This window comes from Egretta garzetta, unplaced genomic scaffold (genome assembly GCF_000687185.1).
Source record: "Egretta garzetta isolate BGI_Z169 unplaced genomic scaffold, ASM68718v1 scaffold388, whole genome shotgun sequence".
Classification (NCBI taxonomy): Eukaryota; Metazoa; Chordata; class Aves; order Pelecaniformes; family Ardeidae; genus Egretta; species Egretta garzetta.
The window spans coordinates 504,232-531,649 of NW_009260610.1; the positions used below are offsets into that span (position 1 = coordinate 504,232).

Here is a 27,418-nt window from a genome sequence, read left to right on the forward strand (position 1 = left end):
TGGTTATCTGATTGGCATGAGTGAGTCAGTTAGTTATCACAACACTAACATTGTATCCAGTATCTGAAGAAACCTTCTGTTTGGGCTGGCATGGCATTTTGCACAGAAATCCAAATGACTATATCTAGATGTATTATCACAGGTATATGAATATACCACAAAGAAGCAAATAGATCGTTTCAATATTTAAGTTTCTGTTGAATTTATTGGCAACATATGATCTCCAAATAAATCAGTGAAGGTCGTATGGATGTATTGACTGAAAATCATCTGAAGACTTCTTTCCAACTATGAAATGCCATTTTCAGTGATACCATCAACGTAATGGTTGTGTTCAATGACTCATTTCACAGACACCCATGTCAGATGCCACAAGTGACTGTAATCTCCTCCTAAAGCAGGGTTTATTTTTAACTTTTTGAGAGTAATATTATCTAATCAACTCAAATTCCTTAATAGTCTTGAGTGATACATCTGCACCAAACATTTTGCTTAAGTATTTTTTGATACATTTAATATAACATTAAATATTATGCAAGCAGACTTCTATTAATTATTTTTTTTGCAAATGTATTTGTGTTCTTCACTCCACCTCAGTTTATGTATGTCATGCCAATCTCCACATTCACCCTAGAAAACTAACAGGGTCATAGTATGCCATGAACATTGACACAACACTGTTAAGTACACAGATAGCACAGTCCCTGGTATGATTTTGTCTGGGACTTACTTGCATAGATAATGTTCATCCATGATTCAGGGTAAACAACTACCAAGACTATTCACAGTGTACAATTTAAAGGTAACCACCCTATTTTCTCCATGAAAGCATTTAGCTGTACGGAAATTATCTCTTCCACACTACTGTGCTCAGAGAATGATTCCTGCCTTGGTTTGGTTTTAAGTACAGATGTAGTTCATGTGAACATCTATTAGTCACACTGTAGATTTTCAGTTCTAAAAATTATGTGCTAGTCTTGAGTTTTGACTTATTTGGAATAACATTGATTTTCATAAGGGGAGGATTTTAATTTTTCTGTGGCAGTACAATCTGTTTGTTCCAAACTCTGGCTTTGAAATTTACAATAATATATCCTGGCTATCTTTTTTCATAGTTCACTCTTGGAATAAAGAGGACAACACCTTCATGCTGTTTGGTATCAGCCAGCAGATGGTGCAATATTCTCTTCCATTTCTGAGGCTCTGTCAACATCTGGAATTAGTTCATTTAGTACTTGATTCACCTGTCTGCAGTTTACCTTTGGGGACCTTTAGCACTGCTAGCACATTGTCTCAGGTATCTCATTTCACCAGACCATGACTGAAAAGTGTGAAGTAACTTCAGAGCCATCTTCCAGGACTCTTGGAGGCCATGAGACAAAGGATTTCTGCTGGTTGACCTTTTCTTCTTAGACAGTCCTCTGCTCCAAAACCACTCTTGGTCTATGCTCCTTCTCAGACACGCTTACAGGCAGTGAGAATGTTTTGGTTTTTCTCTGTGTTATTCCTTAAGTTAGTGAAGATTCACAGATTGTGGCCCTGCTTTCTCCAACTTGTTTCAGGAAGATTTGATTGCAGAACTACTTTGTTGGTAAGATGCAAGATTTCCTGGCCTAGATATACAGCATTCATAGTAACTGTCCCAGTACATTTTAGTATCTTTCTGGATTTTGGATGGTTATCTGGAAATGTTCAGACATTGCTCTTTCCTGGGGAGGAATGTCATTTTCATATGTGGGAAATAATTGACCCAAACAAGCCTATTGGCCCAGTGGAACAGATTCCCAAATCACTTTAAAAGTTGGGGGATGTCAGCTTCCAAGAGTTGTCAGTCGAAGCCAATCACTTATGCAATTACTTTGTCAATATATGCCACAGACCCTTTACAGCTTCTTGGCACTTTCTGAAAATCCCTTGGTCTTAAACATCAGTAAGGGTTTAACCAAAATTTCCCCCTTTAAGAGTTCCTGTTATTCAGTACAGAGCTTAATCTAGTTCCTGTGGCTCTAGAAGAAGCCACAAGTTAGGTCAGAAGCTTTTTTGTATGCTTGACTTCACCTTGCTGCAAATGTGTTTTTTCCAGGAGAGTGAAGAATTCAGATGTTAAAGAGGCATACACATCTTAAAATATTCCATTTACAGGAGTAACTTTATCTACCCTCACAAAAAACAAGTGTTTTTATACATTTCACCACATATAATATCCTAAATAGTATTAAATATTACTGTGGTGCCTTTTTACATGAAATACCATTAAAATACATATACTGAGCAAAACATGCTGGGTACAAACTAAGTATCTCTTGAACTCAGTTGAAATTTGGTTTGTTACTTAGTTACATTAGCTCTAGAGAGATACAATTAGAAATCCTGAGTAACTGGGTCACCTTTACACATATTTGTTCTTTAATTAAGCTTAATCAGTACGAAAATAAAGTTCAGTTAGGGGCCCTATGCTTGAGCTTCTAGGAAGTGGAGGAATGTCCAGTAGTTTGTGCATCTTACTTACATTTGCGACTTGATTTTTAAAATGAAATAGTTTAAGTCTTAAAAGACTAGATGTCAGTGGTTTGATTTTTAAACTGATATTGTTGTGTTGATTTCCTTTTAGAACTTCAGCAAATGTGCTGACAGTAATGACTTGCTTTGCCATATTTTATCTAACACAATTTGCGGTGACAAATTATTCCCTCATCTGAACCCATACTATAAATCATTTAGATTTTACTGTATGCATTTAAAATATTGTTGATCTCAGCCTCTGTGTATCCATTGGATTAATCATGGAAGAGATATAATCAAAAGTAGCAAACTTAAATTCAAAATCAGGTGGAGTTGCCCACCAGCCTTCTAATGAGGAGTACTCCTCTTTGTGACAGCTCAGATAATTCTGTTCAGTTAGCAGGAACTTTTATTTAGCTCCAGTCAAGAACTCCTAACTAGGCCAGTGTGGCACATTGCAGTGCCAGTGTGGCATTATTAGAACCAGAATGAGTCACCAGAGGATGACCTGACCTTCTGTGGCAAACACCTTCCTCCTGGAATGCTCCCCTCAGAGAGGAGAACATACAAGATAGAACTCATTCCAGTGACAGAGCAAGCAGAGAACAAGTCTCATAAGGGGAGCTCTGGACCTAGAGACAGAGAACTATTCTCCCTATTCTCACTGTCCTCCCAAATAAGCCTCTTTTTTTTTTATATGAACTTAATGAACTTCTCCCCTGAAGCTCTTGGAGAAGATTATGTTACTAGAGCCCATAAAAATCTTTATCATCTTTTCTTGGCTGGCACTGTATGTATCACTTTAAGTCTTCTTACAAAATGATATTCCACAGTTCAGAATGTCTTACGGCTTCCGGAAGATTGAAGATGGTAGCAGTTAGAAAAGAGATAACAAAAATTAAATTTTAAAAAGTGTTCATTTTTTCATGGCTTTAAAAACTTTTATTCAAGAAAGTACCCATATTAGAAAGTAGCCTTTCTTAATACTGCCTATGTTGTTGACCTTTGCCTCAGGCTGGGCTTTTTACAAATCAGACCAGAGTGTTAACTGCAAGTCTTTGAAATAAGAACCACCTTTCCTATCTGTATGCAGAGTTATCAACACGACTTGGCCTTAATATTGATCAATGCAGTTACCAGAAGCTGCAGCATTATAAGTTGCAAAAGTAATTTATAGTTTTTACTTTTTTATCTTGCATCATTCTATCTTCACTACATTGGTAAATCATTTCATTTTGTCAGCCAATTTCAATTCTTTGCAATATTCCATAATTTCTATCCTTCTGAGAATACTTTTAATTTTAAGTTATTGGGGCCTGTGTTAATATACAAAGCAGCATCATTTCTGCTAATCCCCAGGGCACTTCACCATTAGCCTTTTTGCTTCTTCTACTGTAACTAGCTTTTAATTCATGAAAGGACTTCATTTTGCCTCCTGTGGCTACTAACTTAATAATCTCCTGAAAAGGACTCTATTGAAAGCTTTTTAAAATCCTCCTTCAATATCTACAGAGCCAGATATCCTCTATCTATTATTTTAACTCTTAAAACTGTGCCTTAGATTGCTTTCAACAAGCTGAATCTTCAGAGTACAGTCTACAGATTTCTGCTCTGTGTCTAGCAAGCCTGTTTCATAAGAGCAAGAGACATATAAAACCTTTAATTTAGTGTTGTAAGCCAGCTTCTCAGTTCTTGCTAAACTTACGAGACAACCAGTTAAGTCACCGGGCTCGTGTACATGTAGGATTCTGATTATACTTCTGAGAAGTATAGATTCTTTTTAAAAACTCAACCTGAAAAGTAGGTTGTTCTCATTAAGAGAATTACCCAAATACTGTGTGAAATCAATAAGATTAACTGTATGATGGGAAATGAATGGATTGTGGACTATGTTTTCCTTCTTGTTTTGTATAGTTTTCCTTGCTTAATAACAATGTTATACACAAATATACAGTTACATTTTTGGAGATTAATAAAATGTGAGGGAAGAATTCTTCCAGTGTTGGTAGTATAGGAAAAAAAACTAAAAACTTGCAGATGGGCACATGTGAATGATAGGTATTAATTTTTTCTTTGACAATGCTCAGAAATCCCCCATGGCAACACATTTTTGGAACTTGTGAGCAAGAGTAACATGTCTATTCCTGTAGACAACCATCGGTAACCCCTTTACTTTGCTCAGAATAAAGAAATAATGGGAAAGGCTTAAAAAAAGGAATAGCTTAATCACATTTATATAGAGAAACACATCTGCTGCACATTTGCTTTTGTTGCAAAATGTAACTATTCCCCATTTGGATCAACTTAATGCCTCCAAAGTAAGATATTAATGTAGACACCTTAAATAATTTGAAGAAATATCTCTCTTCTTTTCTTTTGGGGAGAGTGAACACAATACCACTATTTTATTCTATTTATTATGGCCATTTTGCCCACTTTCCTGCCTAGAGACAAATGTCAAGAGTCAGAAGGTTATAGGAACAGTCTCATAGAATGCTCTTAATGTAGAAAAATCACTATTCTAATTTGCCTTTGAGCCATTGGTTTCATCATTTTTGTTATATTTTTTAAAAATATTGTGTGTGAAAATGCAAATGATAATGTTTAATGACATGTTTTATAAGCTTCCACAATTTCTAAAGCCATTAAACTGGCAGTTTTTCACTATGTGTATGTCTTAAACTTATGACAAAATTGGATGGATGGACAATTCTAGTTGTACATTACATTGTAGAGGGTTTTGTAGTATTTTATGCTATGATTTAATTATTAAAGCGAAAGAAATCCTCAGACAGTTGTTTTTAACTTTTCCCACAGACACTTTTTTCTATATGCCTTTGTCCCAGTGTTCCTGTTTATCTCTGATTTTTCTGGTTTGTGCTATTTTTATTAAAACTAAAGAATTTCAAGTTAATTTTACAGACAGCTTTGCATGAATAATTAGCAAAGAGTAAGGAAATTAATGCCAAAAATAAGAAAACAATTACTTGGCCACTAGCTTTCTGAATGGGACAGAATCAGCTGATGCTCTCTCCTGATTTACCTTCACAATTACTTCTTGAAAAATAACATAAGAGTGTTAGGTTTCATCTTATTAAAATGGTAGCAAACATTCTTTGAGCAAAAGATGAATATTTTTTCCAAAAAGTCATTTTTAAATTGGTTTTATGCTAACATACTGCATTGTATGTGTTTTGTTGGGATGGACAAACTGGTCCAGTCTTCTTCCAATAAAATTTAAAATTAACTCCATATTGCACAAAGTAAATAAACAAAGATCAGTTATGTCTTCCTCAAAAAAGGTAGTGGGAGAGTCTTGCAGCCATTGCCTTATTGTCCTTCTTCAAACTCTGCTTTGGAGAGGGGAGATTTAATCTTTACTTAGCCTGTTACTGAGAGAGTATTATCCTCCTTGCTTGCCTTTTCAGAGAAGAGGTGTCCACACTTGTCTAATTAAGTGTCTGCAAAACTGAAAGTTTTCTTTTCACAATGATAGTCCTTTGTGCATTCTATAGTGAAGGAACAGAGCTTGTCCTCTTCTTCTTGCTGAGGCCTAAGTGCAGCTGTGGGGGATTTCTCAGATGTTGCAGCTGAGGGTGGAACTTAATCTACCACGGGGCTATTGACCCCTGAGGAGTGATTAATTCCCATTCTCCTTTCAGAGTAGGTGTATATGATACATAGAATATTGCATGGCTATTGTAAAGTGCAAATTATCTTTACACATCATGTAATGCTCATATTAGGCAATAGCAGATAAGAGAGATTAGCAAAATGTAGAGAAATAATGCCTTTCTATCTTAATCTGAAATTTCACATTTATTGTGCTTGTGGAACACTTACAACATATTAATAAATCACATAAGGAAAAAATGGAACAATTGGGTGTGTCTAACAAGGTGTTAGCAAGTCTTTGAGCAGCAAGAAGAATGTAACTAGATAAGCATACATTCTGAAGTAGTGGAGATACTTTTGTCTGCCACTGAGGTTATCGTGTGGTCAATTATTTGCTTCACACAAACAATTCTTGAGTACGTTCCACATTTGTCAGAGTCATGTTTACAGAGCACTTTTCTCAGGGTACATTCATCTTCTATTTATAATGCTTCCCATCAATTAAAAGAAAGCAATCCTTTAAATGTAGTCTACAGCTATTTGCTGTATTAGAAGAATAGTATATTTTACATGCTTTTGTATAAATCAGTTGACTCAGATAATCTAATATGATCAGAATCAAAATAAATAAGAACAAAACCAATTTCATTTACTTTTTCAGTTTGGGGTATTCTATATATCAGTTTGTCCCTCTTATTTCCAATGAAGAATTAATGGGAATAAAATCTGGATATTTTATGTTAGGCAAATTGATGATAATAACAGGTGAGTTCTGTGTAGTAGCATTAATGCTTTTCTATCTACACTAGAAATATCTCATACATTTTAAATAATATTTGCCCTTTTCATATCTGCATCATATTGGTGGCTTATGATTAATTAGTCTGCTCAACCCTTTTTCCTGTCTTACTATATCACACTGATGAACTCTTGATACTGTAAAAGAAATCCTTGCTATTAGTCTGTCACTTTAACATTGCCTGTCATACTATGAGGCCTATAGCTCACAATCCAGGGGGGTTTTGTCATCCTGTTTTTTTCCTGTATGATACACTGACCCTCCTCTATATTGGCTAAACCTGCCTGATCTGTATTATCAGCAAAGTGTATATTTATAATTCTAAATCCAGGCAGTACAATTAAAAAGATTTATGAAAATGCAAGGATAGAATCCTCCCCCCTCCTCCCGAATGTCCTAGATTATCTTCTGGATGACATAGCTCACAGAGTGTTAGAGATTCACACATGTATCTGAGAAACCATTTTTTTTACATAAAAATTAATTCTTAGGTTGCATTTCTAGGAAGAGATTTCAGGTTGGTTTTTTGCCCTCTCTCTAGCTGGGGAGAATTTTACACAAATTTATATCTTCCTTCTCCTTGCCCCCATTTCTCACCCAATCATTGATTCTCTAGTTATTTAGGGAATAGTATGACCTTCTTCTTGACTATTAATTTTCCTCACATCAGTAACCCGAGTAAGATTACATTGTCACCTTCAGGTGTGGCAACTGAAAAGAAAATGTTTTGGTTATCATATGCAGGACCATCGCCATTGCTAGTAGCAATTGTTCTCCAAATAATATCTGTGGAGTATGTCTACTGTAATGACATGAATTTGGGTATTTGATTTTCAATAACATTACAGAGGTCTCGATCATATCCAGTTGTAGCCATTGTTGCTTACAATAGATTATGAATAGACTGGTTTTGCCATATTGCCAAATGATTTTGATCAAACCATTTCTGTTTCAGTCATGCTTCTCTTTCACACATATCAAGCATGAGCCAAAAGAAAGTGGATGCATTTTATTATGAGTGTTTCCCCATAATTTGAAAAGACTCCACATGGGTTAGGCATCAGTGTTAGCTGCGAGAAAGCAGTGGAAAAATGACGGAGAGAGGCAAATGAGGCCATTAGCCTGCAGGGACAGAGAGTTGTATTGCTTCATTTTAGAGCTATATGTAGAAGGAACCTCATTGTGCAGATAGGAATAATAACTAGAAAATAATTATCAATTATATGCCCTTAAAATGAAAAAGAGAAAAGAATTTAGAACTACATTTACTTTAAGGTGTGCATCATAGTTGGGAAACTTACCATACTCCTCTTCAATGTTTTCAGACTTAAATGTTACTGTGTTACTTCATTTGAAAGAGCAATAGGACATCAAGATATAGAGACTACTATGGAAAATTGAATTATATCTTGCTATATAAAATATAATAGAACAGTATCTCCCCCTAGCTTTTCTCAGCTATTTTTATTGATGACAGCATTACTCTTGTAGCTAACATGGAGGTAATAGGGAATGCAGTAAATTCAAAAGTATTATCTATGTAACATTTTTGTATTTTGTTTTGGTTTTTTTTTTTACATGAAGTGATATTTTAGAGCTGAGTTCAGATAGCCAGTACAGTAACACTCCAGAAACATTTCTTATTATTCCTTGTATTAATTTATCCATGGGAGGCAAATATTTTCTTGTTTTATTTAACTTCTTATGGGAAGTTAATATCTACAGAATGTATTAAAAAGGCTCTAAATTAATTTTGACCAAGTTAAAAGATTTGTGTTGGGGTGTTTATCTAGTTTCTCCCTTGCCATTATCTGTTTCTCTTCAACTTTGATAATCTTTCACTTGGTTTAAGAGAAGTATTTTATCATTTCATTGCAGAATGCAAAATATAGGCACAGCTTCCATCTTTTTTTTTTTTCTTTTTTTTTTAATATGACACGAGTAATAATTTAGACTAAAACTCTTTCAATAGAGAATCTTTGTAGTATGAGCCTAGGCAGTATGTATTGAAAGGTGAAATACAGCAGACTAAAAAGAGAATAATTTCTTGCTCGAAAACTTGTGGGGACTAAATGCAACAGCAGAATTGAGCTTTGAACCATAAATATGACAAGCAAAGACACCATATTAATAACTCCATCTAATCAAGGCTAGAAAATACTAGTAAGTGTTGCTTGCTCCATAGTGAAGATTATAACTAACATCCCATTATGAATAAAGAGACAAGTATACTAAAAGCAAGAAACCAAAAACTATGAAATGCACAGGCTTCATCTTGACTATGGGTAGAGGATACTGGAAGAAAAAAAGAAACCTTGAAAGAAATCTTGGAATTAAAATCAGAAAGGAAGTTCAAAACTGAGACTATTCAAGAATGTTTCTGCTTTTCTCTTTCCATTAACCTAGAAAATAGAGATGAAATAGGTGGTGTAGACCGGAAAACAAATCTTAAAATGAACTATAATTTTACCAGAGAATCCTTACAAAATCTTTACAATCCTGACAAAAACTCCTGTTTGTCCTTATGAAACCAACAATTCCAGAGTTTCTTTTACTAGACCTCATTTTAATGCTTTAGATAAAACATTAAATGAGTACTTAAACAGTTAGATATAATGTCTCCAGGAGATCAAATCCAATTTTTGGATAATCGTATCAAAGACATATAGTATTATATAATCAGTTGCGTGAAATGAGACACAAATTATGTACTTTAAACACTACCTTCTAAAACTCAGGTTTGTCTTATAAATTACCAGATTTCTTTAAATATGATTATTTAAGAAAGGCCAATAGCATCCATATTGTTGAACTTCTATACCTTAAGATCTCTCAAATAGCTTCCTTTCTTCATCTGACAGGCAGATTAGCCATGAAGCTAATTTTTGCTGTTTACAGCCTAGACTCTATCTGGGTTTTCATTACCTCAGCAGACTGGCCTCTCACTATGAGCTGCTTCATAAGAACAGATTTTCTGCTGGACAAATTAACTGTGGTACTGCCATTAGTTTCCTCCCATCTTGTGCATTGGTTATACATATTGATAAAGCAACAATTATAAACTGTATGTTGTTTCCTTTTCACCTAGGGAGCTTGTAGTATATATAAGTAACATGGAAGTTTCATGAAACAGAAGATGTCACTGATTATAATACAGTTGATTTTGTCGTGTGATCATATTTTACAGTGATACATCAATTTTTTTAAATTCACCTATTTAGTGAAAATTCAGAGTGTGGGCTCTCACAACTTGCAAACCACTAGTACAGAAGTTCATAATAATTATTGTGAGATTTCTTCTTAAAATCCATAGTTGCAGCATTATTATCAGATGTGGACAAGTTTTGCCAAGAATTTGAGCTTTAATCAGCATTTTTTGTGGGTGGATGTGAAAAACAAAAGAATTTTGTGGGCATATACAGAAAAATCACATTTTTCTCTGAACAGCTGTATAATAGCCACTTTTAAAGGCTAAATAGTAAACACAGAAGGAAAGGGTTTCACACCATAGAATGTAAGGCAAAATATTTCTGGCTTCCATATTGTGGGAGTTATTATAGAGCACAAAATGTTAAGTAAAAATTGGCTGTATGCTTGGACAGCTGACACTTCAAGGAATGAGTTAGAAATCAGAGTCCTTTTCAGAGGCATGCCAGTTGCCAACCACTTACGGCTTTGGAACTAATTGAGAAGTGAATAGTACACACAAGTGCTTTATGATCCACAGCTTGTCGTACCTATATTTTGTAGAATTTTTTTTTCATAATAAAACTCGTGTCATGTGTAAAAATCAGATTTGTTTTTAAACCCAGAAATCATATTCACCTTAAAGTTATTATATCATTCCTATGTATATGTAATGTATAACTTTAAGACAGACTTGGTAGATAAAGGTAATATCTTTTATTGACCAGTTATTGTCACTGAAAAAACCTGACAAGCTTTTGAACACATAAGCTTTCTTTATATCTGAAAAAGAAAAAGAATATTTCAAGTTCAAAGAACAGCTGAGAAAAATTGCTCAGAGTATCCGAAATATCACATCTTTAAGAAGAAAGATAACTGGTATATAGAGTTAGAGGAGATATTAGTGAAGAGTGGGAGAAAAGAAATGAGAGATTCTACTATATGTGTTTTGAGCAAAATAATTGCAAATCTGATTCAGTAATCTAACATGGATTTGTATCCATCACGGATATTTTTCCATGGAAATAGTTTGTAATTTTGAAAGAGTTGTCAAAAACCCATGTAAGGAATGGATTTAAAAAAAAAAAAAAAAAAAAAAAAAAGACATAATCTGATAAAGGTGTTTTTCCTTGTGAAACGCACCCCCCTAATTTTAAAAACATCCCCCACATTACTAAATGTATCTCTCTTTTTCACATCTAAAGATTTCCCCAGACACAAGTAGCTCTTGTAGGGTTCTTTGATTTTCTGAAACCAGAATATTGAATAACAAAAAGTGCAAGCTAATAATCTTATAAACTACAGATTAAAAGTTAAAAAGAAAAATAATGAAGGACGTCTTATTGTCCTATTGATGGAGAACAGGAGAAAATTTCTTCTTCTTGGTCCTGCTTTTTTGTCAATGATTTTTTGACTGCCTGGCCATTTCTTACCTGTGATACAGGTTTCTTGCTGTAATGAACAATTTGACCTCTGACTTAGGCTTGTCTTATTTGTAGCTGCTATATTGTTGTCTTCTGTTCTTAGCGACTTCGGGGGTAGACTTCTTTTACCGTCTCACAAGTATTGTCTGTTATCATGATGAATGTCCTCAAGAAATACAAACCCCATCATTTTAGGAATTTAAATGTCTTCTGATTCTTGTTTTGTAAAGATCTTCATACATGGTTGCTTGATATAGTTATTTTTGAACTTTCTCACAAATTGACCCTGGGATACTAACCCTTAAGGCATCTGATAAAGGTGTTTTTCCTTGTGAAACAAAAAGCCAATGAGCAAAAATTAGAGAAGGCATCATATATGGCGTTGTGAAAAGAGGAAATGTGGGTTACATTTGTTCCTTCTTCTGCATGGTTCATTACAGGGACTTGATTTAATTCACATAGGTGAATAGGGATTACAAAATTTTTCTTTTTAGTCTCCTATAAGAGATTAACAATCCATGCACGTGAGACTGTGTAACTATGTAACTGGCACTACATCTGCCAATAGTGAGATGCTCACAGGAAATGTAAAGGACTTACTTTCAAGTATCTGTTCCAATTAATTTTCATTTATCATGGATGGATCAGTTTCAACATGAAAGACTGAAACAGTCAAGTCAGTAGCTAAGATGTGCAAGACCAGGATTCAGATCTGCTCAGAGTCAATGTATGTCTGCTACTTGCTGACTATGGGATTTACCCAAGCGTAAAACACAGGTTAAATTCTTGGCTGGTTTATTTCAGACTTTTCTTCCACAATTCAAGTGAGAATGTGATTATAGGCCCCAAATCAAGGGCTGGGCATTTGTTTGCTTAACCTGGCAAATATTTTTTTAGGATATTTGGAGCTTCAACTTGGTCTACGTGACAAAGCTTCTTAGGTGTGAAGGAGGAAGCATCTACCCAATTCCAAAATATAAGCTCACTGGAAAAATAGGGCAGCAGCTAAGCAGTGTTTTAAAGATGGAAGTGGATGCCTAAAGAGATGGATTGATCTCTAAGTGATTTGGAGGATCATGTTCTGTTCAGAGAAAGTGCTTGGCTGTTGAGTCACTTCTTAGCTGTATTTAGAGCTTTGACAGGCTAAAAGCAAACAACTTTTGGTTCTCTCTGGCTATCCTGAGTGTATGTAGCATCAGAGTGCTGATGGGTAGAAGGAAAAGGGAAGAAAACTAGGATACAGTGCAAAATCCCTCACAAACTGTATAACTTGGAAAGGTTAGCACACTTTGTATTTTAGGATTGGAGAGAGATTCCCATTAGGAATAGGTACCTAATGCTCTACCTTTTTTAACAGTAGAGATCCATGGAATTTCTTTACAATTCTGATCCTGAAATTAATAGGAAATAAAATTAGGTCAACATTCTAGAAAGTTGGGAATTCTGTACAACTATTGATACTTGTGCCACGTTGGATATTTGTTGGTTACAGGGTTCTTGCTCTTATTTGTTCTTTTGATTGCCCAAGTGAAGATGTAAAGATCAGATTTTTCTGAAATAAACAGAATGGTGGCTGGTTTATTCCTATGGGTAACTTACAAAGCAAGGTGTATAAACAAGAATATCAGAATCTGGTACTGACTTATAAAAAAGTGAAAATATATGGGAGCATATTAATTTTTGTTCTTTTCTTTAGGTCTAATATTTCTGGATTTCAATATCTGGCCATAAAACATATCTGAGACTTAATGATATTCTGCAGTGATATAAAATTGGTTATTATTTATTAAACATACCTGTGTAGATGATATTAATTATCTGTTGGCCTGATTGCATTGCATTGGTATTGAAAAATGGCATTTATTTGTTTATTTATTTTGTATTTTCAGGTAGAGATTGAAAAGCTGGACTATCATTACTATCTGCCTTTGTTTTTTGATGGGCTTTGTGAAATGGCATTTCCATATGAGTTTTTTGCTCGTCAAGGAATCCATGACATGCTGGAACATGGTGGAAACAAGATTCTTCCTGTCATTCCTCAGCTCATTATCCCAATAAAAAGTAGGTGAACATGTGGGAAAAAAATCCCTAAAATTGCATTTATATAGTATAGATTTTTGGCAAGTTGCTAATTAAGCAAAAAAGCCATGACAGGCTGTACATTTCATGGAGATTATTGCAAATGTCAGTAAATTGTAAGGTATAAGGCCAGAAGGCTTATGCCTTCAATCACCTGGTACATGCAGTAATCCAGAAGAACAGACTGTCTGGTTAGTGTTTTTCTTATTACAATGTGGCTCTTGGTCTTTGGAACCGTGAAGTGACATTTTCTTACCTGATTTTGTATATTTATTATGTAAATCCATTACAGTATAAACCAGTTCATCTAAAATGGCAGGAGAAATCAACAGATGAAACTCACGGAATTATATTTCTTTTTGTCCTTTTGTTTATTCTATCATTGTCTTATATTTACTAGATATCTTTTCTATTATCAATCTCATTACTTTGCATATACATGTATCTCTCTAAATTGGGAGTTCTCCATGACTGATTAATGTTGTATGTAAAATTTTGGCATTTAAAAAAATACTAATTTTGAAGTTTTTGTATATTCAAACATAGTCTTCATAGAAAAATTATGTGAAAGGTAATAAATCAATACAAGTGTAATACCACTAAAACTAAAATGCCTTTTCTTAAAACATTTAGGCTTTCAAATATATTGTTTTGCCCTTTCCTGTTTCTTTAGATCATTGCCTTGAGGAGATATTATTCTGAACCATCATCCTTCTTTAGTTAGGTATTATGATTCTTAAGTATGCATGCCACACCTGTACTAATAGATGCCCATATTTGTTAAACTTGGGCTCTGTTTTATCGTTGATCAGTAATGGTATCCATTGCTATCCTTTATCCTATTTTCCTGAGACAATTCAGGATCCATGCCAATACAGAACAAAATGGAGTCATTGTATTTGTGATAAGGAATGAATAGAGTCAAATACGGTTTTGGAAAAGGGGAAAGGGAATGTAGTTTGGAGCCTGATAATACTGAAATAATAGCGTTGGAAGGGTCACAAATGTGGGGGTTTTCATTCAATTTATTTTTCATTTAAATAGATTAATTGTAGATGTCATTATCTCTGTCTTACTGTAGATTTTGAAAATGTCGAAAGGAATATATAATATTCAGAATGCTTACTCTGTAAGTGACACTTGTGAAGAAAGGTTATGAAAACATTTAAATTACAGGTTTTTCTCTCTAAAATGGAAACACGTAAAGAGTAGAATCATGTCATTTCTTTAAATCTGTATTTCCAACACCACCCAAATATATTTATAGTAGTATCATTTTTCTTGAAGGCTGAAATGGTTTCTTCAAAAAAGGCTGCAAGTTTATGACAGCTGCTACTCAGTTAGGATTTAAAAGTCTTGCTGAGACCAGAATCTAGCTTAGAAATAATTACCTGGAAGCTTTAGGTGTTACACAGCTCTTAGCATTAGAAAGAGGTAAGGATATTTATGTGGTTTTCGAATCAAGTCATAATTTATGATGCTGGAACACATTCAAGAATCTGCTAGCTAAATTTAGTTGTTGGTTCTGCTTTATTTTATTGTACAATGCTTATTTCTTTATTTAAAAAAACCCTTCTCTTATCGGCTTTAATGTACGAAGAGTCTAAGTACTATCAATTATAAAGGCTTCTTCCTAATTAAAGCCATATTAATATTAAAAAAAGACACTGCCATCTCAAGGAATCTGAAAGTGTGTACTTCTAAGAGTTTTTTAAATTTACTATGACTGTGTAATATAGCAGTGTAGTCAGAGGTATACATTTCTGTGACTCAGCTGCATCCACAATAAACTCAGCTATGTTTTACACATATTACTGTCTCTAAAGTGTCCCACTGGGTGAGTTATATCTGATTAACCAGTCTTCTTCTAGACTACTACCATATTTCTACTGTGAAAGAGTGAATCAATTGATTGTTAGGCAAGGTAATATATGTGATGGAGGGGAAAGGGATAAAAGAAAGACAGAAAAATAACTCTACAGGTAGTATGCTTTTAAAAGCAGTTTTGTCTCCTGCATGTTCATCAAAGGAAAATATTAGTAAAGAGCTGCTCTCTAAAAACTTTTTAAATTAAATATTAGAATTCTGTATTATATTTTAATGATTTAAGGAGAAATCTATTCTCCACCCATCCTTGCTTAAAGTTCATACTTTTTGAACACTATATCATTAAAGAGGAAAATGATATTATTTAATGAATCTGTGCATTACTGTAAGCTCAAATCCTTTCAACAAATTTTCTTCTGGTTATGCAAACAGACAATGACTAACTAAAGGCAGATAATTGAAATTAACAAGTCTAGTTTCTTTCCTAAAGTAACTGAAATATCATTAAAATAATACGGAAGAATGCTATTTAGTTGAAAAATAATTGCTTATTTTTGTTTGCCACATTAAAAGGTACTCTTTTTTTTAGAAATTCAGAGGAAAAAAATCTGAGGTTGGAGGCATTGATTACTCAAAGAGAAAAATGTTTAAAATATATTTTTATCTCTCAAAATAAAAATCAAAAATATATTGTACTTTGCAGTGGCAAAACATGATAAAATAGTTTATAAATATAGTCATTGCATGGCATAAAATCCAGGATAAACAGATTACCTGTATATGTCAAACTTGTAAGGAATACAACTAAAAATAAAAAAAATGCAAAATTAGAAAATGTGAATAATTCAAGGTGCTAAGAATTTTTACGCCCTTTCATAGAAGGTGTAGGCAAACCCATTGCCTGAGTTATTTAAACTAGAGGAAAGATTCAAAAATTGAGATATATGCCCAATAACACAGTACTCTGTAGAGGTATTATGAAAGTTCTGATGCACAGCACAGAGCAGAATAACTTCTTTGTCAGAAATACCTGCATTGTTATTTTCATATTGCAGACAAGTAAAGAGGTAGAAGGAGACAAATTTAGCCCCACATAACAAACAGCATTGGTGGCAGAGAGCGGAACAGGACCCAGACACACACCCCTGGGGTGGCGAGCAAAGCTGCCCGTAGGTCACGTGAGAGTTCCCTTATTTTTAGGGAACAGAGGGATCTGTCTGGCCCTACCATGTCTTTCAGTAATGCACTGATGTATCTTAAAACTCCCTTGTGGCCTGCCATGACCTAGAACCAGCCAAGAATAGCCAGGAAAAGGGGTGTGAGGCTGTGAGGTGTCTATTGTACCGTATGCTTGTCAATGGAAAACTCCTGTTCTAAATTCTGTGTGGTCATTATGGGAATGAAAAATTCCTTTTGATACTCATTTTGGGGGAAAATTATTGCTTTTAGTATTACATTTTCCATAACAAACCCCAGATGAGAAAAGCCATGAGTCCTTTCACTTGCCTTCATTAGGCTTCTGCAACTCTCAGACTCCTGACCACAGAGTTCCCCAGATCCGACATGAGACACACATGCAGACATAAACACTGAGGGGGCAGGAAGTTTCTACACCTTTGCCTGATATTTCTGTGAGTAACGTCGGGGACATCCAGCACAGTGTGTGGAAGCACCTTCTCTCCCTTCAAGGGCAGCAAGCACGCTACCACTTACATTTTCTTTGCTGGCCACGTAGTTGTAGGAGTTTCCAACCCCTTCACACACAAAGTGACCATTTTTTCCAGTTCATTGCAACTGACTTGCTGATGCAATTATTTGTGGAGCAACCCAGTGAATCTCACATCTAGATGTATTAAAAAAAAAAAAAAAAAAAAAAACCAGAACAAAGCACCAAATCTAAAATAAAACCAATTTTTTTTCAAAGAGGCCTTACTTTTCAACTCAGATATTTCAGTGGTCTGGTTTATAGCTGCACTGTCATGAATGAAGGAATATGCAATAGCACAGAAGTTGGAGCAAGGGAGTAGAGATGATCAGTAGGAATACCCTGATACAACTTTGCTAATGAAGAAAATAATGTGAAATTAACCACTTAAGCATCTTGGATCACCCACTTGTCAGAATTTTTTCTGTTCTGTGCTGTGAATCCTAAAATGGACACGTAGGCGATTTGAACTTAGGACTAGAAGCCAATAAAGCTCACGTCTTTGCACTTAAATTGTAACTTAGATGGCAGTATTGTTTGTACACAGTTGCAGTCAGCAGACCGGCATGTCTGATTAAGTCCAAAACAATATTCTCCATCCTAAGGAACATTGAAGTTTTCCTTTTTGATGCTTTTTCCATGCTGTTAAAAATCCCTTCTGTGACACAGTATATCAAGGTTACCTCAAACTTTGTTGAGAAAGTTTCATTAGGGGAAACATTTTTTTGTGAGTCAGATACAGAGAAATGCATAGAGCAGTCCTCCCTCAGTGTCACCTACAGAGTCCTTTTTAATGTTTAATACATTTCTAAACTAAACTGATTTCTGTTTTCTTATTCTCCATGTTCTATTTGAATGTAAAATGTGGACTGTTGTCTTGGACAACAGTGTAGTTAGTTCCCTCTTAATGTCAAATCAGTGTCACTGTTGCATTTAGATAAGCAAAGTTGAACCTGTTGCTAGCAGTTGTTCTAAGCACATTTATATTTCTTCTCATATATCTTCACTGTATTTAAGAGTATAGTCATTAAATACTTCCTTATTTCACAGAATGCTGAAATATTTTTATGGAATAAATATGTTTTCTGGGCTGTAGTCTTTTTCTTTCTGTAAATCATGTAAGTCGATTTCTGTCATCTGCAGAAAGTAAATTCAACCTTTAATGGAATTATTATCTTCCTCCTGACTGACTGTTGCTCTTGAGAACCCGGTTGTTAAGATCACAGACGGAAAATTAAACAAACTTGTTTTTGTAGGCTTAAAATGCTTTTAAAGAAAGCAAAGGTCTCTGATGTAAAAAAAAAAAAAAAAAAAAAAAAAAAAAAAAATGTCTTGATTCTTAAATACCAGAGTCTTTCTTCCCTGTAGGGTCCATCAACCAGTGCAAGTGGTTGTAATTAGAAGGTTCATGTTACATTCTTCTGCTCAAAACTGGTCATTTCTGGTAGCTTCAAACGGTATAGAAACTAGATTATTACTCTTCTGTACTCCCTTCTGTGAGGAAAACTCTGTTTCTCATTCAATAAAGATAAATCTCATCCATGTTTGGAAAGTGATATCTGCATTTAACATCTTTCTCTTTGAAGCTGGAGTTAGACCTATTCTCTCCTCAATTTATCAATTGATTAATATTACACATTTATTAGTACTGAATTTGATCTGCCATTTTATCACCCAGTCATTCTTTACTGAAAAGTCCTGCAGTTCTTCGGAGTCAGCCCTTATCTTTGGCGTCTGGAATAATCATCAGAAGACTTTGTTACTCATTAGTAAACATCCCTTCCAAATCACATGAAAAACATGTACTTCAGCACAGATTCTTGCAAGGCTCTAACTAGTGATATTCCTCCTCTGTGGCCACATTTTCTTGACCTCATTTCCTATAATCTCTAAACAATTATTTATTTATATGGAAACCAAGGCAGATAAGTGTTTCAAAAGCCTTCAGTGAGGGACCTTATCAGATACCTTTTGGTAGTCTAAGAAAACTGTATTATCAGGCTTTCCTTGTCCACATTCTTCTTCTGCAGTACAGATGCCAATATTACTGGTCTTTGTTTCCCTAGATCTTTCCTGAAACCTTTTTAACAAATGGTATGACATTTCATTGATAACAAAGCTGTTTTCATTGAGAGGGTGGGTATTCAGCACAGTTTAGTAGCTTGTGGCAGCACAGGGGAAGGAATGTACATCTGGCAATGGATGGAAACTCTGTGAACTGGCATAGCCATTGAGAAGGTTTTTGGAACTCTCTTCTCAGTGTATTCTTTATACTAGTTAATTAAACAGGGCCTGCAGGTTTTATAGGCACTGATCTAGTAAGACACTACAATTAGAAGCTCAACTAAAGCTGAAAAAAAAGCCACTGACTTTCTCTCCAGTAGTCTGCTCGTTCATGGTTTTTGCAAGTATCAGTGATTCAGCCATGGATCTTAGCATTTTCTGCACCTTAGGCTTTGGCTTTACAGGGCAAAGTCTTTGATGACAAAATTGGCCTAAGTTTTTCATGCCTTGCCCCCTATTCCTTCTTCCCATCACCTCACTCCAACACATCACTCCTTCAGTTGTACTGGAAGAAATATCTGTTCATCTGTACTGTAAATTGGATCAGGATCTCACCTGACTTTAAAAAAGTACAGAACACAAGGTTGGTATTCTGGTTTTTATTCACTCTTGATTGAAACACTGTGTTTTGTAACAGCCTTCATTATTGTTCTGTAAGATTAGCATAATTTACTATATCAGTTCAGGTGGTTAAGTATTATGCATTTTGAAAGTTATGGACAAAATTCTCTGTAAGACAGTTTTGTATGACTTCAATCAATTGTATTTTGAGAACACGTTGTGTTAGCAGTTCTTTATACCTGATTCTCTGAATTTAAGAAAAGAAGCCCTTGATCAACAAGATTAAGTAGCCACAGTTGAAGTATCTTTATCTTCAGCGGTTGTTGCCCTGCAAGAGACCTGCTCTATGTATCTTGTCCTGCCTTAGACAAAGAATATTCTAAAACAGGTGCCTCATTCATCAGTGGGGGGTGGGGGGTGGTGGTGTGGGGGGAGGGATATGCATGCAAACTAAATTGGGTTTAATCTTTGGTTCTGAGACCTAAATAGAAAATGGAAACTGTCAGTGCATTTCTAAACATAGATTCACAGGTGTATTGGAAAAAGGGGTCAAATATAATTAAAGGCCAGTGCAAATTAAAGAGAATTAAATTATCAACATAACTTGAAATAAAACTACTAAAATCTAATATTTAGAGAAGAGATTGAAATTTGATGAATCTGATTTTATTCTGTGAAGTTTAGGCTATCAATGTGCTACCTGGGGAAGAAAGTTCTGATTCGATCTCTTCTGTGAGAATGCATTGTGTCATGGAAAAGATCCACCATATACTGGGAAAAATGCTGTCATGTTTCCTGGCTTATAAAATGTATCAATCCCGAAGATGAGAACTGTGGCTTCTATTATAGGCAATGTCTGAGACAGAGACAGGTTTTTCCAAACTGCCACATAAAAATAAGATATAAAAATAAAAAATATCAGCTTACATAGCTTCTAGATATTTTTCTTTGAGATGTTGGAAGTGTTACTCAAGGAAAAGACCTGAATGTTTTAAAATAATCATTTCTATTGCTTCATATGTAAGCGGCTTCTATCTAAATGGATAAGCAAACAAGTGGCATATATCTTAAGAAAAGTCTCTGCTCTTAAAGGAAATTAACAAAAGAAAATTCTAAATTTACATTAATTGCCAATAAAATTTGATGAAAAAAAACCTCAGTGAAGCTGTCAGTGAATTGGAATTGTATATCAGCTCATTGCTAATAAGCTTTAATAAACAGCACTGTGAAAAACTTCCATCCCAAAAATGTTCAGTGTTCCAAATACGCTTTCAAATGTCATCATTATCCATTACTGTGGCTTTGAATGGGGGAAACACAGAACTGACTCAGATACTGAGCTTTTACACCAGATATTTAACCTACGAACATTTTAAAATTCTCTTTTAAGAAAGTTATGATGAACTTCAGAAAATACTTGTTTGAAAAAACTGTAACTGTAGAAAATAAAGTATGTTTGAAGTAGATATTTCATTCTATACTTGCATTGAGCAATTATTTAAGCTGGAGGGTCTCCTGGAAAAGTGTATATCCTCATCACAAGCAAAACCTTCAAGTTTATATACCATTAAAGGAGAAAACATCAGAACCACCAAGCAACAGAGTCAATTTATCGGGTTGGGGTTTTTTTGAAAGTTGCTGCTTAAGAGAATTGTATGATGCATAGCATGTAGACTAGAGGATCAAAGGGGAAATATATTCCACTGAGGGAGGGAAGTCCTCTAAAAACCCTTTAGGGAGTGGAAAGGTATCTTTAACTGAGAAGCAAATGGGTCATTCACTTTGCTGTTACTCTGAAGATCCACGTCTTACAGCAAACTTGTAGGTCAAGAGGCAGCAGCCTAGCGTGCTTTCAAATTGGAATACTTTGGATATTATGCATGTTTTCTTCTTTAGGGATATATAGCTGTACTGTACTAAGAGTTTTAAATGGTCGGCTTTATTCTTGTGTAAGGATACTAGTATTTTCTTCCATTTCTGTTAACTTCCAGATATCACTGACATTTTTCAAAATGTTGAAATGTACTTATTTCATATACTGCATTAATTTTTTTCCCTTTGATTCATGTGGGAGAATGGTCGGCAGTGATGGTAGTACACAGAAAATAATTACCAGATTTTTAAAAGATAAACATATGTTTGAAATTGACATATCCTTGGGGCAGGGACTGTCTCTAATTAAATGTTTATACAGTGCCTAATATAATCAAGCCAGGAGCTGGTTGACTGCTATGCATGCCACAGTCCAAATATTTAATAATAATAACAACAGTTCTGCAGTCAATTTGATCTTACTTTTGATATTTACAAGTGTTTTCCTAACACACACTGCAGATACCTGCAATTTGAAGGGCTTCAGGCTCAAATTCTGCAGTTGTTTGATTCTATGATATCCATCACTTTAGCACTCAAAATTCTGTCTTCTGTTTTGTGTGTCAAATGGAGGGTGGAATGCCTCTGTTTTTGGACAAGTATCCACCTGATTTTCTAGCATGAAGATGAAACAAGTGCCAGTATTACTGTTTAGAGTTCCGTCAAGCACCCCTACAGCACAACTCAGATGTAAGGAGACTTGCATGACAGGTTCTGTGATGAGCTGTTGTTTGAAAACTTTCTTCTGGATTCAGCATGTGTTCAGTTTGCTGCACTCATAGGAACACATTCTCAGTCATGAGGCATAATTCACACTCTTGATTTTATTAAGGAATTAATCTTTACCAGGACAGTCTTGGCTTCCACTCAAACCAGGGTTGTCTTTGCACAAGACATAACTCTGGAAACAGGAAACTGTGAAAACCTTTGGGAGCCACTATCTGCAGAAGAAAGTTCTTCCTGGGGTGGTTGAACAGCCATTTGCACTTACACGACACCCTCTGCATGCCTAAAAATAAGATGTCTCATTCTCTAGCACAGCTTCTACAGTCAGGAAAAACTATTCCTGGAAGTGGGTACAATTTGTTCATTAAGGAGTAAGAAGCTGTGATTTCTGTTGTTAATTAATTTTTATGTCCCTTAAGTTAATTGTTAGTGCTTGTATGAATAATTAATTTTATTCATTTTATTCATGTTGATATTAATTCATTCATACAAATGAATACAAATATTCATTCATGTTTGTATGAATAACTAATAATTATTGTACTGAAAATTAGAAGTGTTCATGATAATTTCCCTATTACTTTCATTAGCTACTATTTCTGTGTATGACAATTTAGTCATGAATAATCCTATATGTTGGAACCCCAGAGCCTCCTCTTCCAGTCACTCTTTTAAGAAAATGAGTAATGCCTGTTCACCTGTAAGAAAGTATTTTCCTGCCTGTGATTTGGACCGAATCTTTAAAGTTGTACCTGGGGGTCTCTCTTTGCTAAAGCAGCCTTGGAACATCTATCCCTGAAAGCATAATTTGGAATAGCCACCCTCCTTGCTGGAACTTCGTGTGAGTGTGCTGCATTGATGGACTTCCTGTCCACACATTAATATGAAATTAGGTGTAGCCTGATGACTACAGTAGGGACTGGCAAATAAGAAGTATGAAATTCAGTCTTTATTTTCATTTAACACCACTTCTTTAGCTTGGAATCACCCTGTGATGCACTACAGTACCTTTACACCTTGGGCTCTCTAACTCTTGTTTAACAGTAGTTTTAGTGTGCTGTTCATAAGCATGCAAAGAGGCATGAAGGGAGGTAACTTGCCAGTTGATTTTCAAGAGTTGCCTCTACACATTCACACAACCAATCTGCCTTGCCCTCGTTTCGGAGCTCTAGCTCTGATTTTTAACACTCGGCAGGCATGCAATAAGAAGCAGAAGCGGGTGGGGCACCGGGCATTTGCTTAGAGATGGAAAAACTGACGTTGCTCCTGTGTGAGAATACTACTTCGTTCCCTGTGAAACGGCGTTCCTGTGCACTGACAAAACTTAGTGCCAGAAATACTGAATCCTATTACTTCAGTGTGAAGAGGCAGTTCTTGAAGAATTTATTGGTAACTCCTCTTCAAATTTCAATGTGTTCTTTACTATAATTTTTTCCAAGTGCTTATACTTACATTACATTATGTTGAATCGCATATTCATATACTTCTGTGGTTATAAAACATATAGCATTGAATATGAGCTTCGCTTTTACAGTTTTTGCTTTCCCATTGCAATGATGTAAACGCCTATGTAAGTGGGCAGAACACTGGAGAATTAGAACAATATATAATAGCGTACCAGATTTGACAACTGCTTCCAGCTGCGTAATTTCAGAGAAGGTTTTATAACTAGAGGGATTTTGCAAGAAAAAAAAATATATTTCAAGCATGAATCATTTTTAATTACAAAAGAGAATGCAAAGTACTTGCTTTTAGTAAAATTAAGAAAGAAGAGAAACAAAAGGTATTTATGAAATGTCTCAGTGTCATAAGATTAGAAGCATGACACTGAAAGCTGGGAGAAAAATCTAAGTAGGCAAGACAAAATCTTTTTTTTTTTTTTCTAGAATGTTTGTCTTAAAAAAAGCCTACAAGGATTTTTGTGGGGTTTTTTTCCCTATAAACATTTGTTTCATTGTACTGACTCTCAGAATAGTAGGAATTGTTAGCTGAATGAATAAAACAGTTGTGAAATAAACGAGTACAAAACATACAAACACTAATTGTTGCACTAGAATGTATCTGTTGTCAACCTTTGCAGGTTGTCTTGCAGTTGTACAGTTCCATTGGCCCCAAATGGTACTTACTGAACATTTATTTTTTATTTGTTTGGACCATGCCAGTATTACACAGGCAGCATGAGGGAATAATGAGCTACATTCTTTGGGTTACTGAAGAGTCAGCACAAATTGTGGGAACAAATAACAATCAGACAAGGCAGTGTTTTATAACATCAGGACTGCAATCCATCTTTGGGATCTTTCAAAGCTGGGCTAATAAAGGCCCACTTACAATCCCCAGCAGAGCACAGTTTAATTAAATTTGTCCATTAGAGGGCTCCTCCCCCTCCCTCTACATTTTAGAAATTAATTCTGCTTTCTTCCTGTTGTTCTTTCTACATCACAGATGCGCTGAGCCTTCGTAACCGACAGGTCATCTGCATCACGCTGAAAGTCCTCCAGCACCTGGTGGTGTCAGCGGACATGGTGGGGGAGGCCTTGGTGCCCTATTATCGGCAAATCCTCCCAGTCCTAAACATCTTTAAGAATATGAATGGTGAGTTATCCTAACAGACACTGTGTCTTTCAACTCCTAAGGTAAAAAGGGGCTTGAGGCAGGGTTAATTAACAATGTAGTTAAGATTTATTACTGTATATAAACTCAAATCCATTTGGAGCTCTAAATAATGTAAGCCCCCCCCCCCTTACTATTCCCTAAGGATGCATTGAAATTAACAATTTCATTTATTACTCCTTGCACGTACAGTTTATTTAATGCAGTACAGAACCACTGAAGCAGTTCTATAATCTTCCAATAATTAAATTGTAAAGTTTTGTAACAGTCTTTTGAATACATTAATAAATTGCAAAGGGTTTTTCCTCCCTCCAACACATTAGTTCAGTCCAGTCTTTTTATTCCATTCTGTGCTCTTCACAAGCAATTCACTGCTACCATCAGGCTTAGGAAAGAATAAAAATAAAAGTAGCAATCAAACTAATTAATTTGAGGGTCAAGAGAACTCCTTGTTGTAGAAAAATTTCAAGTTACATAACATCTAGCAAAACAGTGAAGTTTGAATTTATTACTGCTCACTTAGCAGGTTTTATTATAGAGACATTTAGAACTAATTTGTATCTGCAGTCGAGTATGTTGTTTTCTTTGTAGTGCAAACCTCCATTGCCAGTTTCAGTCTTTAATAACTGGTACTGTGAGTACTGTGAGCACTGTCTACTGCAAATGCATTTACACCAGTTACCAGCTGAAATCAACATGATGTATCTTGCTTTTACCAAACTAATGTTTAAAATATATTTCTATAGTAAATCTATCTGTACTTATCTGTTCAGTTAAAGTTTCTGTTAATGACATGCAGGCATATAGATCAAAAGAAGTTAATTGCTCACAATCTTGCAAAAGAGCTTTTCATGACATTCACGGCATTTTGATAGTTAGCTACAGGACTGCTTCCCGCCATACTTTAGTATACTCACTAAAGAGTGAGTGTAAGATTCACCTCAGATTGAAAAATGCCTGTCCAAAGACTGACTTTGAGGCTCAAATGAGATGTAGGTTTTAGATCCTTTTAAATACGAAAGTCTGTGACTTTGTTTTACTTAGTGAGAAACTTGCACAAACATACGGAATTCCACAAATGCAGCGTGGTTCAGACAACAACTGTGGCTTTCTAGAAGTTGTGGGATGAAAGGTTATGAATAAAATCCGTAGGCTGAATATATGTAATTTCGGTAGGGCTCCTTCTGAATGAGAAGATTCCCCCTTAACAGATCCAATTTCAGTATCGGGCACAAAACAAGACTGTAAAAAGGACTCTCATTGATTAATGAATATACAATACATGCTTTTTTCCAAATTTCAGCATGAAGTAGCTCATAAATTCTCTTGACTAGGCTTTTCTGAGGTGATTTCAGATGAATAATAGGGAAAGCTCATGTGTAACCAGTTACATAGCTTAACAAGGCATTAAACACATTCTAAATATATCCTAAGTTTTGATTGTATTGTGAGCAAAATAAAACATATTCTCAACATATTTGCATGACATCTGTGCTATGTGAATCTGTGCCTATATCAAACTACACTAAATCTTGATGTTTGGCATTTAAGAACTGAAAACCAATAAGCAATGTAAAGTACTAGTTCAAAATTAATTCATCTTATTAAAGCATTACTTTTTTAGGAATACAGGTTTTGAAAGTTCAGTATTACCAATGAAATGGATACTATCTGCAAGGCCTACCATATAAAACTGTTCAACTTATTCAGTACTTGCATGTGGGTGACAGGGAAAGATTCTTCCTGTCTTTAAACTCAAGAAGCTTGTATTTCTTTCCTCCTTCTCTGGTGGCTGACAGAAAATGTATGTTCCGTTCCTTCTTTCTATCTCCCATATGCTTAATAGGCAACTGAGGTGCAGGTCTTTGCTCCCAGTTATAAGGAAGGTGTAAAGACTGATCCAGGCTTTTTTCCCCACTGCTTGTTCATACAGGTGAAGGATGGGGTGCAGGACTGTATATCTTCTTCCTTCTTTTATGTATAGCTTGAGAAAGGAGGAACTGTGCTACATCTTCCAGGCACTGTGTGAATTGCAGTCTATTAAGTCTGACACCACAGAAATTTGTTCAGAATTAAGGTAGCTGGAAGGAGCCATGTTTTAGTCATTGCCACCTCCCTAGATCAGTATCTATCTGCTGAAAGGAACTCTTTCCAGCATCTGTGAATACCACTCTCACACTAAACAAGCTATAGTCAAGAAAACATTAAAAAAAAAAAAAGTATTAATAAGACATTAAGGTCAACTTACCTTAAGGTCAAGTTATCTGGTGACCAGTTCAGAACAAACCAAAGTGATTCTTCATGCAGTGTTTGTGATGTAAAGCTCTGGAACTCCTAACCCCAAATTTTTTGGATACCAAAAGTTTACATGGGTTCAGTGGAAGCTCAAAAATGGCATAAAAAGGAATGTATTGCTTGTTTAGTAAAACTCATGCATCACTTCTG

General features: G+C 35.2%; 1 protein-coding gene across 1 annotated transcript in view; it reads left to right on the plus strand.

Moving 5' to 3' along the window:
* Positions 1-27,418, plus strand: part of PACRG (parkin coregulated) — a 242,334-nt gene that overhangs the window by 121,508 nt on the left and 93,408 nt on the right. The window contains exons 3-4 of the mRNA XM_009644872.2: positions 13,416-13,587; positions 24,806-24,955. Of these exons, the coding sequence (XP_009643167.1) occupies positions 13,416-13,587; positions 24,806-24,955 (322 nt within the window). The remainder of the gene's footprint in view (positions 1-13,415; positions 13,588-24,805; positions 24,956-27,418) is intronic.